General features: G+C 42.5%; 1 protein-coding gene across 1 annotated transcript in view; it reads right to left on the bottom strand.

Moving 5' to 3' along the window:
• Positions 1–15,934, bottom strand: part of JARID2 (jumonji and AT-rich interaction domain containing 2) — a 163,820-nt gene that overhangs the window by 82,234 nt on the left and 65,652 nt on the right. Inside the window, exon 3 of the mRNA XM_077269921.1 lies at positions 1,864–1,987. Within this exon, the coding sequence (XP_077126036.1) occupies positions 1,864–1,987 (124 nt within the window). The remainder of the gene's footprint in view (positions 1–1,863; positions 1,988–15,934) is intronic.

Raw genomic sequence — 15,934 nt, 5'->3', positions numbered from 1 at the left:
ATGGCCGTGGGCTGTGATTGACAGTCACTGTCCCAGTCTTCAGAGGTATAAGTAATCAACAGGTAGTGAGAGCTGCACCTGACCACTCACTTCCAGTAATTACTTAAATGGGTTTTCCCAAGAACTAAGTTAATTTTAAATCAACATTTTAATCAAAAGATTTTTTAATGATAATTTCCACAATTGGATGTGTTAAAAAAAAAAAATATTCCTGTGCTGAGATAATCTTATTATTTTGCCCCCTGCTCTGTACTGTGTACTGGCTGTGTCTGACCGTCAAGAAGCATGGTCGAATGTACCACATCTCCTGGGCAGGGGAGAATGCAAAACAGAGTATACAGACATTACAGCCGGTTCATTTTTTGAGGTAAAACAGGTAGTAAAAGATTTTGCCTCACAATAAAAGAATCACCTGTGATCCCGTGCTGTCCTGTCTGTATCCTCTCTTTTGTTTCCTCCTTTGTTAGTGGGGCAATCTCTTTAAAACATCTGAAGGCGGGGACAGTGATTGGGTATCTGGCTCACGTGACAGCACCTCATGTAAGCCCAGTAACGTGAATGCCGGCACCGCTAAAACCATGCGGGCACGGAAATGGAGTATAACTGTTTATATTTTAACAGGGACAAACATTCAGATTGTCACATTAGAAAGGAACAAAAATGGCCGCCCGCAGAAACAATGAGCACCTTGGCAAGACCAGACCGATCAATGGCGCCTGTGTTATTATAGGATGAACCCAACATTACGTTGTGATCTCCGTTATAAACAGTAACTGAACAGAGCCTCAAAAAACCTGAGGGGAATAGGTTTCCTCCTTTCTGGCACCGAGCCTTTTTCCGTAAAATTTTCACCCTTACACGTCTATGTACTTTTAATAATAATGCTCGATTGCCTGACTAGATCATAAAAGGGCTTTGCGTTTGATTCTGTTTGCTTCTTTTTCTAATAACTACAAAATCTTTTGACCCACATCAGCCAAAAAGCACAGTCAGAAAACGATTTTGGCATCCATCTGTTGGCCACTTCATGCCGTGAAGTACATTAGTGCTAGGCAGTAAGGATTTTTTTTTTCCGTCAGACGCTGCTGCTACATCATTTAGACCGTCAGCTGATACTTAATATTTTAAGGAAACAACGTTATTTTATTTCCAGAAGGAATCTTCCACCTTCTCCTTCTGGAGTGGGACGTGCATTTTTTTTTCTAGAACCTTAACCCTTATTAGCTTTGGCAAAGGGCTATGTAGGAGCAAGCATGGCAGGTTTCCCGAGCAGCCAGGGGTCCCCAGACAGACTTCAGGCAAGGAATGAATATTAGCTTTTCACTAGCCATTTAGGTTTGATCCAACTGAAAAAGCAATTTCTGTGCCAGCGTCTGCACGTAGATTTCCACCATGGCATCCATTACACCATTTAGACGGAGACAGCGATGAAAAGTCAGTCAACAATGCTTTTCACACATTCCACTGCTGAATCCTAGGACCAAAGTCAACTACACAATTGACTAATTTTCATATGTAAAAATGACATTTTAATCTTTTTGTTTCCAGGGAACTTCAGTAAATCTGTAAACTACGGGCAGAAGAAAAAAAAATTCAACTGTTGCATACTTAAGCAGTAAAAAGTTAGCAGAAATCATGACATGCTGTAAATTCAGAGCACGCTGAATATTAGGAGGCCCTGGGGCATGTCCACACATCGCAGAATTGCTGCAGATTACACACCGTTTACAATAAACAATGTTTTACAATGGCAGCAGAAGTGGGTGAACATTTAAAATGATTTTCTATTTAAAAGTTAGCTTGGGATTTTCTTAATTAATAATTTTCTACTCCAGAATAACAGTCATTTTTGTCATAACCCACCTTTTCCTGACAGGCCCATCTTCGGAATCTGAAGATGTCACACTATTAGAGAGTGAAGAACCTTGAGATGTGTCATCCTTGTCATTTTCGGAGGACTGCCCTGTAGACTGTCCATGAAGAAGACCTGCAGGGGGGACATAAATAATAAAAATGAGCAAGTGCACATAATACTGTGACATTTATAGACCAGTATGAACATCAGTGACTGCAGAGTTACTTTCTTATAGTTTTATCAAATTTCTTGCTTTATAGATCCAAACTGACCACTGTTAAAGTGGCAGTGATAAGTGCTCTCAGGCTTGGACTGCCCAACAGGAGAGCAGGCAAATCCTCCGGTGGGCCCCTGTGCAGGAGTGGGCCACCACCCTCTTATAGGAGCAGCACTTGGCACTATATAAGTCAATCACCATGTACAGACACAGGCAGCATCTTATTCATTTATCAATCTACCCGATCCTTTGTTACATAAATTTGTGATTGAGGATAATCACAGCTACATGCAAATGTGACAAGTGGGGACCTGGAGTTGGTTAGTGGTGGGACTTTGGCATCCTAGTCTGACACCGGGTGCTCTGGTAGCAGTCCCTTATTACACTGAAAAGTTTAGATTTCACTCAAAGTTGACCCTGCAAATGTAACAAATTAGGGGAAAAAAACAAAGCAAACAAAATGAAAAAAAAAAAGACCAGTAACGCTTGAGGTGACGACTCCTTGTATTGGCTGCCAATACATCAACCTCTTCCAAAACACAGGGCAAGATAACCTAATTCTTACACCTACAAAAGCTGGAATGGGGGCAACGCTGACGGGTCCTCTCAACACTGCAGTTCATGCATAGAGTAGGACATCCAGCATAGGGTAGGTTTTACCAAAGCATAACAATCTGACAGGTATTCAAAGGAGAGACCAGACGCTGTCAAATTCTTGCCTCACGTGCAGCTCTATGTGCCGCAGAAGAGGAGTAACCCACCAACTTTTTGTGCTTGCAATTTATTTTTACATATTAAAATCACAAGGACAATAATCTACACTGAAATTTTCATGTGTGTGAATGCATCGAATGCTGATTACTAGAGGATTTTCTGTAGATTATAGCAAAGAATCTGCAACAATATTCATGCAGTCATCAAGACCAGAGTTGAGTGAATTTTTCAAAATTCGGTTCCGATTACGATAGGTGGAGAATATTGTATTTGCAATATTCACCGAATACAGACTAACGTCATTGGAGTCAATGGGAGTGAAAATGAACAAATATGTTCGGAATCGATCGTCAAACATAAATTTGGCACGAATATGGCAAATTCAGATTTGGCGACCGATTCCGAACATATTCGCTCAACTGTAATCAAGATCTTGCACATGTGAGTGGGCTCAGTGTAAACAACTGCATTCACCTCTAATAGAAGCTTATATACAGAACGGCTTGTAAATGCTCACAGGTGTTGGTGGACGGAAACCAACCAAATCGGTCTATGATTCACATTACCTTAGGATTTCTGCAACCCTGCTCACAACTGACCGCAAATTTCTGTTGGATTTTTGGTACGGTCACTCGACAAAATCCACCATGGAAACAAGCAGCACCCCACTTATCTTGGAGGCAAAGCGAAGACTTCACCTCAATAAATGGCAATGAAACAATCTGGTGCTGACCTGCTGCACAGCCACAGCAGATCCGATTTTCGACGTGAACTTCTCTTTTCACACGTGTTGATAAATCGGCAAACGAGCGCTCAGAAGATAGCTTGATCTAGACATGGCGTGATCAGCCAATGAATAAGCAAAGCACTCTTCTGCTCTCAGATTGGGTAGTGTAAGCATGACCTCTCCCCGTATTATTCGGCCTGTGGTAAGGGACAAGTCCATCTGTATATACTTGACAAGCGCTTGTTCTGAACACAAATCGGCCCATGTAAATGCACCTGAAGACTCCTCTGAAGATAATGCGAATAAAGGAAATAACTTGCAAAAATGCCAAGCTTCTCATCCCTGAACACAATGTACTATGGCCATGCTCATGGAGTGGCTTCAATCATTGCTTGCTATTCTGAATCTATTCACTCCTGATGGCGGGTTCACATTTCACAATCTGGGCCATTGTGTCGATTAGTAACCACCAAATAATTTACTGGCTTGTTTACACAGGCCAACAAATTTTCTATACACAAAGAACGATCATAAACATGATCGTTCTGCACCCAAAAGAATATCACGTTAGCAGGACTTTATCCACTGGGATGATGTGCTGCCGACAATGATATTGAACCCATCTTAAAAATCATCTTGCGCTTTGCTCATTCATCTGGTGTTTGCAGACCTGATTAGATGGGCCAATAATTCGGAACGGTCATCCATAGAACTTTTAGCTCCTCTAAATGTGCAGACTGGTGACCCGATTGCATCCATATGCTATACAGTGGTTTATCTTCTCTATACATAACCCTATGCTGAACTCTCACAATATTTAGCTTCACGTCTTTATCAGATAACCTAATTTAGATTCTTCAGTATAAATGGTGCCAATAAACACACCATGTTTTATAGTCGGGGGAAGCTTGTCCCTTAGTATATACCCCATTACGTGTAGCTGTCAGAGCCACCGTAATGTGATCGCCCTATGAAACCGAGCTAATAATTGCTTTAGTCGTGGCTGCTTCCCTTTGTAAAATCTTCTAATGATATTTATGTAACACAAATATTAGAGCTTGGTGAACGCAACATGAACATTATTGAAAGGGCCATTTGGCAGAGCTTCTAATTGTAACTGCTGTCATTGGGTCTACAAAAAATGAATTTAGTATTCACAGAAGAGTAGTTAGGTCCTTTATTACCTGCGGTATTTTATTAGGCGACGCTACATCACAGCATTAACCAAAGGTTAGTCATTTCAGAGCGGCACACTCCACATCACTTATTAAAATACTAAATTTACACAAAGGAAATAATAAGAACTTACAGGAAAGGATCTACATATTGTGTTCAGCTACAGTGCATAGAAAACTGCTCATTACCCAGTGTGTATTCACAAGGATGCTAGCAATCCCAGCTGTTTTATTAAAGGGGTTGCCTAAGAGGAACAAATTAAAACATTTAAGCTATAGATTGCTTAAAACTAAATATTGGATACTCGCCCTACTAGCACCCCGCTTTGGAGATGGGATCTGCCCCGTTCAGCATTCCCAGTACAGTCAAGTGACTAGAAGAGCACATGATCAGAGAAACATCCAATGAGGCGACCTTCTAGTCACCTGACTGCTCCAGCGGTACGGACACCTGGAGAGTGGCCCGCGCTAGACCAGCGCTGAAAGGCAATTATGAAACCGGTCGTTATCTTTAATCAAGACAGTTATAACACAACAGTTACTGGTATGACAACTCCTTTTAGATGGATTTCACACACCAGTTGTTGTGGGATCTGCAAGGAGACTCAAAATGCAGTACAATCTTAATCAAAGCCACCGCTGTTTTTTTTTTTTTTAAATCTGCAAAAATGAATGTCACCATAGATTTAACGGTTCCCTTTTCTACTAAAACCTACAACAAAATCTGCATTCAATACATAAGGATTTCGCTGTAAATTCTGGTGCAGATTTCTGGGCCAGATCCATAGTGTACTGTTCACTTATCTAAGAGAATGACTTTAATGTGCCTGTCCCCACCAGCATAAACAAGCTTGACCTAGGGGCACATTCCACACTGTGCCCAGGTGCAGGACCCCCAGGCACATGAACGTGGAGAAACATTCTTACCCATGTGCATCAAATTAGTGCAATCTCTGGACCCTGAACAATATCACAACTTAAAAGGGGTATTCCTGTCTCCAAGATCCTATCCCAATATGTAGTAGATGTAATAATATTATCTATTTATTATGCTTTGCTTATATAGCGCCATCATATTCCATAATGCTTTACAGACATTGCTGTCCTCATTGGGGCTCACAATCTAGATTCCCTATCAGTATGTCTTTGAAGTGCGATAGGAAACCAAAGCAAACACAGGGAGAACATAAACCTATTAGCAAACCCCTCCAATTAGAAATGTAGTATAGTTTTTCTGATTCGCTGTGTCTCTTTCCTCATGTGCAGGCATTGCAGGACGTTAGATATCCATGGTTACGACCACTGATATAGTGAAATAGCTAGCTGCCAGTGGTCGTAACCATGGATACCTAAGGTCCTGCAATGCCTGTACATGAGGAAGGACATCACGAATCAAAAAACTATACTACATTTCTAATAGGAGGGATTTGCTAACATTCTTATTATTACTACTACACATTGGGATATATCACACCACTTCCACCTTACATTATATTTGTGGAACTAAGAAGAGATCCCATTTTAAGATAAAAAAAAACCAACGTTTATTTTAAAATACATTAAAAACAACAAAAATGAAAAAGCAAAATTACTGTCAAAAGGACACGAAGTGAATAATCACACCAAAATATCACTGACGTTATAAATACACAGGATGTTCATAAATATATCTATATACCGTAATTATTATTCACCCCACTAGAACTCTTTAAATAACTAAATGACAATTGCTGTCAATACAGCATATATATCTATATATTCAACATGGGGTCCCTGTCAGTGTTAATGGACCAAGACCAAATCAATTACCATAATCTAGGCAGCCTAATACTACTGATGTTCCATACAAATGTAGGCTAACAGAGGATAACTGTTGTACCGGAAGAAGCTGGTGGCGAAACGCGCGTCGGGGTGAGAGGAAGCCAGGTGATATAGCACGGGTGATTCAGGTAATTATGATTTATTTATGTATTTATGGGACCAGTAACCAAGCTGTCAGAGTACGGCAAAATGATAGTATTTACCCAGTTGCCAGCCTTATGTCCATTTAGGCATATATAGGAAGAGGACACAAGCTGTATACATAGCTGCATTGGTGTACAACAGGAGTTAGCCTACATTTGTATGGAACATCAGTGGTATTAGGCTGGCAATTATGGTAATTGATTTGGTCTTGGTCCATTAACACTGACAGGGACCCCATGTTGAATATATAGATATATATGCTGTATTGACGGCAATTGTCATTTAGTAATTTAAAGAGTTCTAGTGGGGTGAATAATTATATAGATATATTTATGAACATCCTGTGTATTTATAACGTCAGTGATATTTTGGTGTGATTATTCACTTGGTGTCCTTTTTACAGTAATTTTGCTTTTTTATTGTTGTTCTTAATGTATTTTTAAATAAAAGTTATTTTTTATCTGAATATGGGATCTCTTCTTATTTCCACAAATATAATGTAAAGTGGAAGTGGTGTAGTATAGTATGTTGAAGTGCCCTCTGTAGTATTTAGGACATTTTGTGGTTGATACATATTGGGATAGGATCTTGAAGATGGGAATACCAATTATAAGAAAAGTGTATGTAGGTTTTCAGATGCAGCCCTACTTCTATCACCACCCTGAAATGGTCATTAGGGAGAGGCACAGCTGGCACTCACACTGCTTTTATCGCCACCCCCTGATGACATCTTGTTTCACAGTTACAAGCTGCAGCTGACTGGCAGAAGCAGAGTGCTGTCGCTTCAGTCACTTGACTGGAAGCCTCTATCAGTGCCATGGATTCACGACACCGACAGAGGGCGGGAATGAAAGAAACTGTAATAAGTGACTTCAGCGCCGGTCCCTGACAACAACCTGTTCCAGGAGGGGCGATGGACGCTGTGCGCAATGAGTGCAGCCCCAGTCTCGTGGTAACGCGTCGTCTGGGACTCTGCTCAATCGAAACGTCACAGAAGTGAAGTTAAAAAAAACAACTCATTTAGGGATTAACAGTATAGGGAGAAGTGTAGGAGATTTTATAATAAAGCGAATTATAAAAGTGTCTAGGGTAAAAAAAAGATATTTATAAAAGGACATTTTAAGTATCATACAACCCCTTTAACTGAGACTTCGTCACTCAACTCAATATGACGGTCTGGCAGGAAGTTTGTAATAACGCTTATCTGTTTTTTTTTTTTCTGAGTGCTGCTCAGGTGATTTATGACCATAATCTATATGACAGTTGAATGTGAAGGGAAACAAAGCCTATAAAAGCCAAATGGTGCAAAACTTTAATAAAGCTCAAAAGTAGGAGCGGTCACCAAAGATTTAATTATTGAATTGTAGTTCTAATGATGACTCATGCTGGGAAAAGAGACTTCCTGTTTCTACATAGAGCTTGGAAGGATTCAGTTAGTCTGTTTTTAATTAAGTGATGTCATAGACCTAATGGAAAATAGAAGAATCGGGTAGAATGGCAAAATGAGCAAGGATACAAACTTTGATGGGAGGAGTGCTTCTTTAACCTGTTTTCTCACGACTTTACAAACTAATGTATTTTGAGGGAAGCAGCCGTTAATATGGCGAGATTGCACATGGGGCGAGCTATGCAGGTATCCACAGATAAACTACATATTCTGGTTCTGCTGCTTTTTACCAGACACCGTCCCCTTTATAATGTTGGCTGAAGCAGGCTTGGGACCCAGACAAGTGAGTCTGCACTTTGTTATAGTAACCAGGGGGATGCTTTGTGGCTCCACTTTGTGATGCTATTTGCTGACAAGAGCTCCATAAATCTTTATATGTAAATACTGGCAGAGCCCCTGAAATAATGCATACATTCCAGCATGCTTAAATGGTAATAGGTGTTGGCAGAAGCCCTGCATTGATTTATGTCTTGGTGGCTCGGGTATTTATATTGAGGTGAAGGAGGACAAATAACTGGGCCCCGAGCACTCATCTCCCTGCTGACTGCCTCCAAGGGCAATTCAGGTCAAGGGCAGGTCTACAGTGAGCTGCGAGAGATAGAAGTTCACCTTCAGAACCCAAACTTTGCTTGATGAGGTATTAAATTTGCCGAATATTTTTTTTAATTAGACATCACATTCCTGAAACCATACTGTAGGGGGCACATTATCAGTTTCCCAACAAGTGCCCATTGAGTAGACCATCACTTCGGCAAAAATAGAGCAGCATTGACTATGTTCAAGCGGTGATGGACCCTCTGACGCAGGTAACGGAATAGAAAACAATAACGGAAGTCTAATTTGACCCCAAACTATAGGAAATGGGAATTTGATCAGGCAGGGTTCGGCCATGTGTACAGATGTGACAATTACAGCAAGCCGGTGTGCAATTCTAATTTTCGGCTGCGTTTTTTGGGGTATGCCCTTCAACAATGCCAAAACAAGCACTGGTAAAAATTGCACGTTACACAGCCTTCACACATTCAGATCAACCATAGACGTTTGCATGAACATGGACCACAACTTCCAAATACCTCGCTCCTCAGCAAGGTCATGATCAAGGCTCTGGGCTGTAATGACACAAGGTTGACACTTGTGTGTGAGAGGACCTGTCACTACATACAGCGTAACACCTATTGTGTAAGAGAACCTGTAATGAAGTGTACACCCTCTGTTCTACGGCAGAAAGCCTGGGACATACCTTTCTACGAAGCGAGGAGTAAGGCTACGTTCACATTTGCGTTGTTGGGCGCAGCGTCGTCGACGCATATCGACGCATGCGTCATGCGTCCCTATCTTTAACATGGGGGGCGCATGGACATGCGGTATGCGTTGTACTGCGTTTTACGACGCATGCGTCATATAGACGCACAAGACAAGGCGCAGGGTACGCTACTTGTAGCGTTTTCCCTGTGCCGAAAGTCCCGATCTGTAGGATCTTATGACAACGCATGCGTCGCAAAACGCTGCGTTGTGTACATGCGTTGTTGGTTGCGTTGCGTCGTCGACGCTGCGCCCAACAACGCAAATGTGAACGTAGCCTAAGATGCTACCTCGATGAGCAGGTGACTTCCTACATACTACTAAGGCTACGTTCACATTTGCATTGTTGGGCGCAGCGTCCGCGACGCGACCAACAACGCAGTACAACGCATGCCGGCGCATGTCCATGCGCCCCATGTTAAAGATAGGGGCGCATGACGCATGCGTCGGTATGCGTTGACGACGCTGCGCCCAACAACGCAAATGTGAACGTAGCCTTAACATCATATCTTTACACACAAACAATACCTTACTAAGAAACAAGGATTAACCCCTTCCCGACATGTGACGGAATAGTACGTCACATGTCGGGACCCCCGCTTTGATGTGCGCTCCGGCGGTGAGCGCACATCAAAGTCGCGACATGTCAGCTGTTTTTTACAGCTGACATGTGCGCGCAATAGCGGCGGGTGAAATCGCGATCACCCGCCGCTATTAACTAGTTAAATGCCGCTGTCAAACTCAGACAGCGGCATTTAACTACCGCATCCGGCCGTGCGGCCGGATATGAGCGCATCGCCGACCCCCGTCACATGATCGGAGGTCGGCGATGCTTGTATATTGTAACCATAGAGGTCCTGGAGACCTCTATGGTTACTGATCGCCGGTGGCTGTGAGCGCCCCCCTGTGGTCGGCGCTCACAGCACACCTGCATTTTAGCTACATAACAGCGATCTGATGATCGATGTTATGTAGCAGAGCCGATCGGGCTGTGCCTGCTTCTAGCCTCCCATGGAGGCTATAGAAGCATGGTAAAAGTTAAAAAAAAAAGTTAAAAAAAATGTGAAAAAAATAAAAAAAATATAAAAATTTAAATCACCCCCCTTTCGCCCCAATCAAAATAAATCAATAAAAAAAAAACCCAACCTACACATATTTGGTATCGCCGCGTTCAGAATCGCCCGATCTATCAATAAAAAAAAAGCATTAACCTGATCGCTAAACGGCGTAATGAAAAAAAAAATCGAAACGCCAGATTTACGTTTTTTGGTCGCCACGACATTGCATTAAAATGTAATAACGGGCGATCAAAAGAATGTATCTGCACCAAAATGCTATCATTAAAAATGCCAGCTCGGCACGCAAAAAATAAGCCCTCACCCGACCCCAGATCACGAAAAATGGAGACGCTACGGGTATCGGAAAATGGCGCAATTTTATTTATTTATTTTTTTGCAAAGTTTGGAATTTTTTTTCACCACTTAGGTAAAAAAGAACCTAGTCATGTTAGGTGTCTATGAACTCGTACTGACCTGGAGAATCATAATGGCAGGTCAGTTTTAGCATTTAGTGAACCTAGCAAAATAGGCAAGCAAAAAACAAGTGTGGGATTGCACTTTTTTTGCAATTTCACTGCACTTGGAATTTTTTTCCCGTTTTCTAGTACACGACATGGTAAAACCAATGATGTCGTTCAAAAGTACAACTCGTCCCGCAAAAAATAAGCCCTCACATGGCCAAATTGACAGAAAAATAAAAAAGTTATGGCTCTGGGAAGGAGGGGAGTGAAAAACGAAAACGGAAAAACGGAAAAAGCTCCGGGGGTGAAGGGGTTAAGATGCTACTTTGAAGAGCAGGTCGATTTCTACACTCTTTATATAATCTTTACACAAGGGAAAAAAAGTGGCTAAAAGATATATCTTTAGGGTATGCTAACTCACCAAAATACAAGCAAAAAAAAAAAAAAGTCTACAAAATGCCTCCAAACAATTTCAAGAACTGACAGTCCCTTACTGGAGTGGCAGCCATTTTTTGTAATAACGCGTTAATAAATGTAACGTGTGAGAATGTTTTCATACAGTGGGGGAAATAAGTATTTGATCCCTTGCAGATTTTGTAAGTTTGCCCACTGACAAAGACATGAACAGTCTATAATTTTAAGGGTAGGTTAATTTTAACATTGAGAGATAGAATATCAAATATAAAATCCAGAAAATTAGAAGCAGTAGTCTATGTATACAGACCCCCCCCCAGATACTTCCAGGCTGATTTGCATTTGGCTTCTATACTAGCTTTCTCAACATTGGAAAGTCAGATCTCTACACAGAAGTATTGTTGTTTCTTTTGGAAGGGGCAGGGGGGGACAAGCACCTTCAGTGTCATACCTCGGCTCTCAACATGTAAAAAAGTGCTGACCGGGTCACCTCAAATCGATCTAATCTACATGTTGATATGCGGCAGTTCAAACTGCAGATTCACAGCAGACATTTTCAGTGGGAGTGAAGAATAAGCAAAGGCTTCTCCCCTCACTCAGAGAACTAAGATACGCCATAAGGAGAGAATCGGAGGAGTCGGCTGACTTCATTGGATATGTACGGATACGATAAACTAAAGAAGTAGTTTGTTCTCTACATGAATATTGTAACGTGTGTGGCCAGTTTTACTGCATCAGGAGACCAAACTTCATACAATATGTGACAATATGCATGAATCAGAGCTGGGCTGGTTTTTTTCTGGGAAACCATAGCTAGAGACGAGAGTAATCCGATATACACAACTGGGCAAAACATGTGAATGAGCTAGAGCAGTGTCTGAGTAGACGACCAGGGGCAGCTATGGACTAGTCCTATCTATTCCAATGGATCCCAGCATGCCCCTCACACTAGGTGTGCAATCATATAGTCAGGCTCTGATTCCTGCAGTCATCTCATGATATGTAATAAATGGAAGCTATTAACCCCCTTTCCAATATGGCGATCTTGCCGTTTCGTTTCTTCCTCCCTTTCTTCTAAGAGGCAAACCTTTTTTTTATATATATTTCCGTCCACATAACCACAGGAGGGCTTGTTTGTTTTCTTTTTTTGTGAGACAACTTGAAGTTTCGAGAAAAAAAAACATTCAATGTACGGGAAAACAAGAAACAAAATTCCAAGTGGACTAAAGAAAGAAAAACAGAACTCCATAATTTGCTTTTGTCACCATTTTCCGAGACTCATGATGTTTTGTTTTTCCGTGGATGGAGTTGTGTGAGGTCTTGTTTTTTGCACAGGGAACTCATTTTTAGTGATACCATTTTGTGGTAAATATGAGCATTTGATTACTAATAACCTTTTTTGTTGCAGCTACCAAAAAATCCCGAATTCTGGTGTTTAGTTTTTTTCATCATCATGTATTTTACCAATTTATTATTATTATTACTATTATTCATTTTTATAGCGCCATTTATTCCATAGTGCTTTACATGTGAAAAAGGGATACACATAGACAAGTACAATAAAAATGAGCAATACAAGGCACACACAAGTACAGAAGAAGGGAGGACCCGGCTCGCGAGGGCTCACAGTCTGCAGGGGATGGATAAGGATATACTAGGAGAGGGTAGAGCTGGTCATGCGGCGGTTCAGTAGACTGGGGATCACTGCAGGTTGTAGGCTTGTCAGAAGAGGTGAGTCTTCAGGTTCTTTTTGAAGGTTTCTGTGGTAGGCGAGTCTGATGTGTTGGGGTAAAGAGATCCAGAGTATGGGGGCAGCACGGGAGAAGTCTTGTACACAGTTGTGGGAAGAAGAGATGAGAGGGGAGTACAGAAGGAGATCTTGAGAGGATCGAAGGTTGCGTGTAGGTAAGTACGGGGAGACCATGTCACAGATGTACGGAGACAGGTTGTGGATGTGTGGATGGCTTCTGTATGTCATAGTTAGGGTTTGCCTCTGGACAAGAGGAAGCCAGTGAAGGGCTTGGCAGAGAGGAGAGGCTGGGGTATAACAGGGAGACAGGTGGATTAGTCAGGCAGCAGAGTTTAGGATAGATTGGAGTGGTGCCAGAGTGGAAGAGGGGAGGCCAGAGAGTAGGATGTTGCAGTAGTCAAGGCGGTAGATGATGAGGGCGTGCACTAGCGTTTTTGCAGTTTCTTGATCAAGGAATGTACGGATCTGAGAAATATTTTTGAGTTGGTGTCGGCAGGAGGAGGCAAGGGCTTGGATAGGTGGCTTGAAAGAGAGGCCAGAGTCGAGGATCACCCCGAGGTACCGGGCGTGTGGGACTGGGGAAAGTGAGCAGCCATTGACATTGATGGATAGGTCTGGTGGAGGGGTAGAGTGAGATGGGGAAAGATGATGAATTCGGTTTTGTCCATGTTTAGTTTTAGAATGCGAGCAGAAAAGAAAGATGAAGTAGCAGACAGACATTGTGGGATTTTGCTTAATTATTGGTAGAATTTGATAGATCACACCTTTACATAAGCGGCAATATCAAATAGGTTTATTTTTTATTACTTTATTTTTAAAGGGGGAAAGAGGAGGAAAATAAAACTTTACTTTTTTACAAGTAAACATTTTTTTTTCCATTATTCCATTTTTTTAGTCCACTGTAAAGTCTTGAAAGGTCGTGTATTGCAGCGTATAGTGAAAAAAAAGTTCTACTATGGAGTCCAGCCACAGTGTGTGCTTCACAGGCAGCAATGCGGGCTCTCAGCAGACACCCAGCTACCTGCCATATCAACCTGTCAGATCCCCGTAAATGCGCCAAGGGGAGCTGGAGTAAGTTGGTGACTTCGTACACTGGTGATTGTGCCATTTAAAATTTCACTCTCAGAGCTTTACGGCGGCATTTAAATTGATAAACTACAGCACTCTGGTTGCTGTACTTACAGTCAGATGCCAGCTATAAATTACTGCATGCTAAGGTGTGGTATCTGCTCCAGAGACCTCTCCATATGTGGGGACCAGACAGAAGGTGCACAATCACAGCTTGTGTTGGGAAGGGGTTAAAATACAATTCAATTATTTGTTTTCACCATCACATTATATATAGTTCAGCAATAGATCTGATCTTCCAATAGCCACCATCCCAGTCTTGTTTGCCCACTTTGCTGCCACTTCTTGATCCAATCTATGCCAGCGTTATTAATACTTTATATCAATTTTAACCAAGAAAAGATGTAATTGGTACCAACAAATGTGTCCTTAAACCTCATCCAATAAACTCTGTTGGTAAAAATCTCTCATTATTGCAAGTGGAAGCTGCATTTCCAGCCGCTGCTGCATCACATGCAGTAACTCAGGTGACAGACCAGCGACAATCCTCTTATAGAGCAGCTCTCTGTTCTAGCTCATAGAGAGGTGTCCAGAGGAGAGGAACCACTCTTACTTCCTTTTAGATGACTCTATATAAATATACATTTGTCCCATATGTCTTAAAAAGTCAAAAGGTCGGATTGCAAACTCTTGTCACCCTCATCTTTTAGGAAAACAGGATCCCTAATCCATATTCTCGATAAGTAACCACACATTTTCGTGGCGCTCTCCTTTCAAGTCAATGGAAATTGCAGTAATATACAATTCTGCCAAAATAGTTATGTCGGGAGTGAAACTTAAAGGGAACCTGACAGATGATTATGCAGCGCCAGCTACGGGCAGCATGTATCAGCTACTAGCTGTATGATGTCAGCCATATAGGTTTGACCCAAAATCTGCAGCGTTTCAGAGAAACACACACTTTAAAAGCCACCTAAAACCGTGGGACGTTAGATGGACAGGTGGTTCCATGGCGGCTTCTCCACGCTCGCTTCCAGTGATTGACAGGTCTCTCCATATACACGCACACAGGGAGAGACCTGTCACTTAAGGGAAGTGCACGGTAAGAAGCCACCAGGGACTGAGCTGCACAAGAGACTAGTCGGAAAGGTGAGCACAACTAAAGTGTGTCTTTATCAGAAACACCGCAGCATTTCAGAGTCAAATGTAACTGGCCGAGATCGTTCAGCCAGTGCCCGAGATCGTTCAGCCAGTGCCCGAGATCGTTCAGCCAGTGCCCGAGATCGTTCAGCCAGTGCCCGAGATCGTTCAGCCAGTGCCCGAGATCGTTCAGCCAGTGCCCGAGATCGTTCAGCCAGTGCCCGAGATCGTTCAGCCAGTGCCCGAGATCGTTCAGCCAGTGCCCGAGATCGTTCAGCCAGTGCCCGAGATCGTTCAGCCAGTGCCCGAGATCGTTCAGCCAGTGCCCGAGATCGTTCAGCCAGTGCCCGAGATCGCACAGCCAGTGCCCGAGATCGCTCAGCCAGTGCCCGAGATCATTCAGCCAGTGCCCGAGATCATTCAGCCAGTGCCCGAGATCATTCAGCCAGTGCCCGAGATCATTCAGCCAGTGCCCGAGATCGTTCAGCCAGTGACACAGATCATATAGCCAGTGCCTGAGATCATATAGCCAGTGCCCGAGATCGTACAGCCAGTGACACAGATCATATAGCCAGTGCCTGATGCATGCTGCCCATGGATTAGGCAACATGTAACAGCTGTCAGGTTCCCTTTACAGTAGC

The sequence above is a fragment of the Ranitomeya variabilis genome, chromosome 6 (assembly GCF_051348905.1).
Source record: "Ranitomeya variabilis isolate aRanVar5 chromosome 6, aRanVar5.hap1, whole genome shotgun sequence".
In the NCBI taxonomy this organism is placed as follows: domain Eukaryota; kingdom Metazoa; phylum Chordata; class Amphibia; order Anura; family Dendrobatidae; genus Ranitomeya; species Ranitomeya variabilis.
Note: the sequence above shows the minus strand (reverse complement) of the source record. Positions and strands in the feature narration are given on the sequence as shown.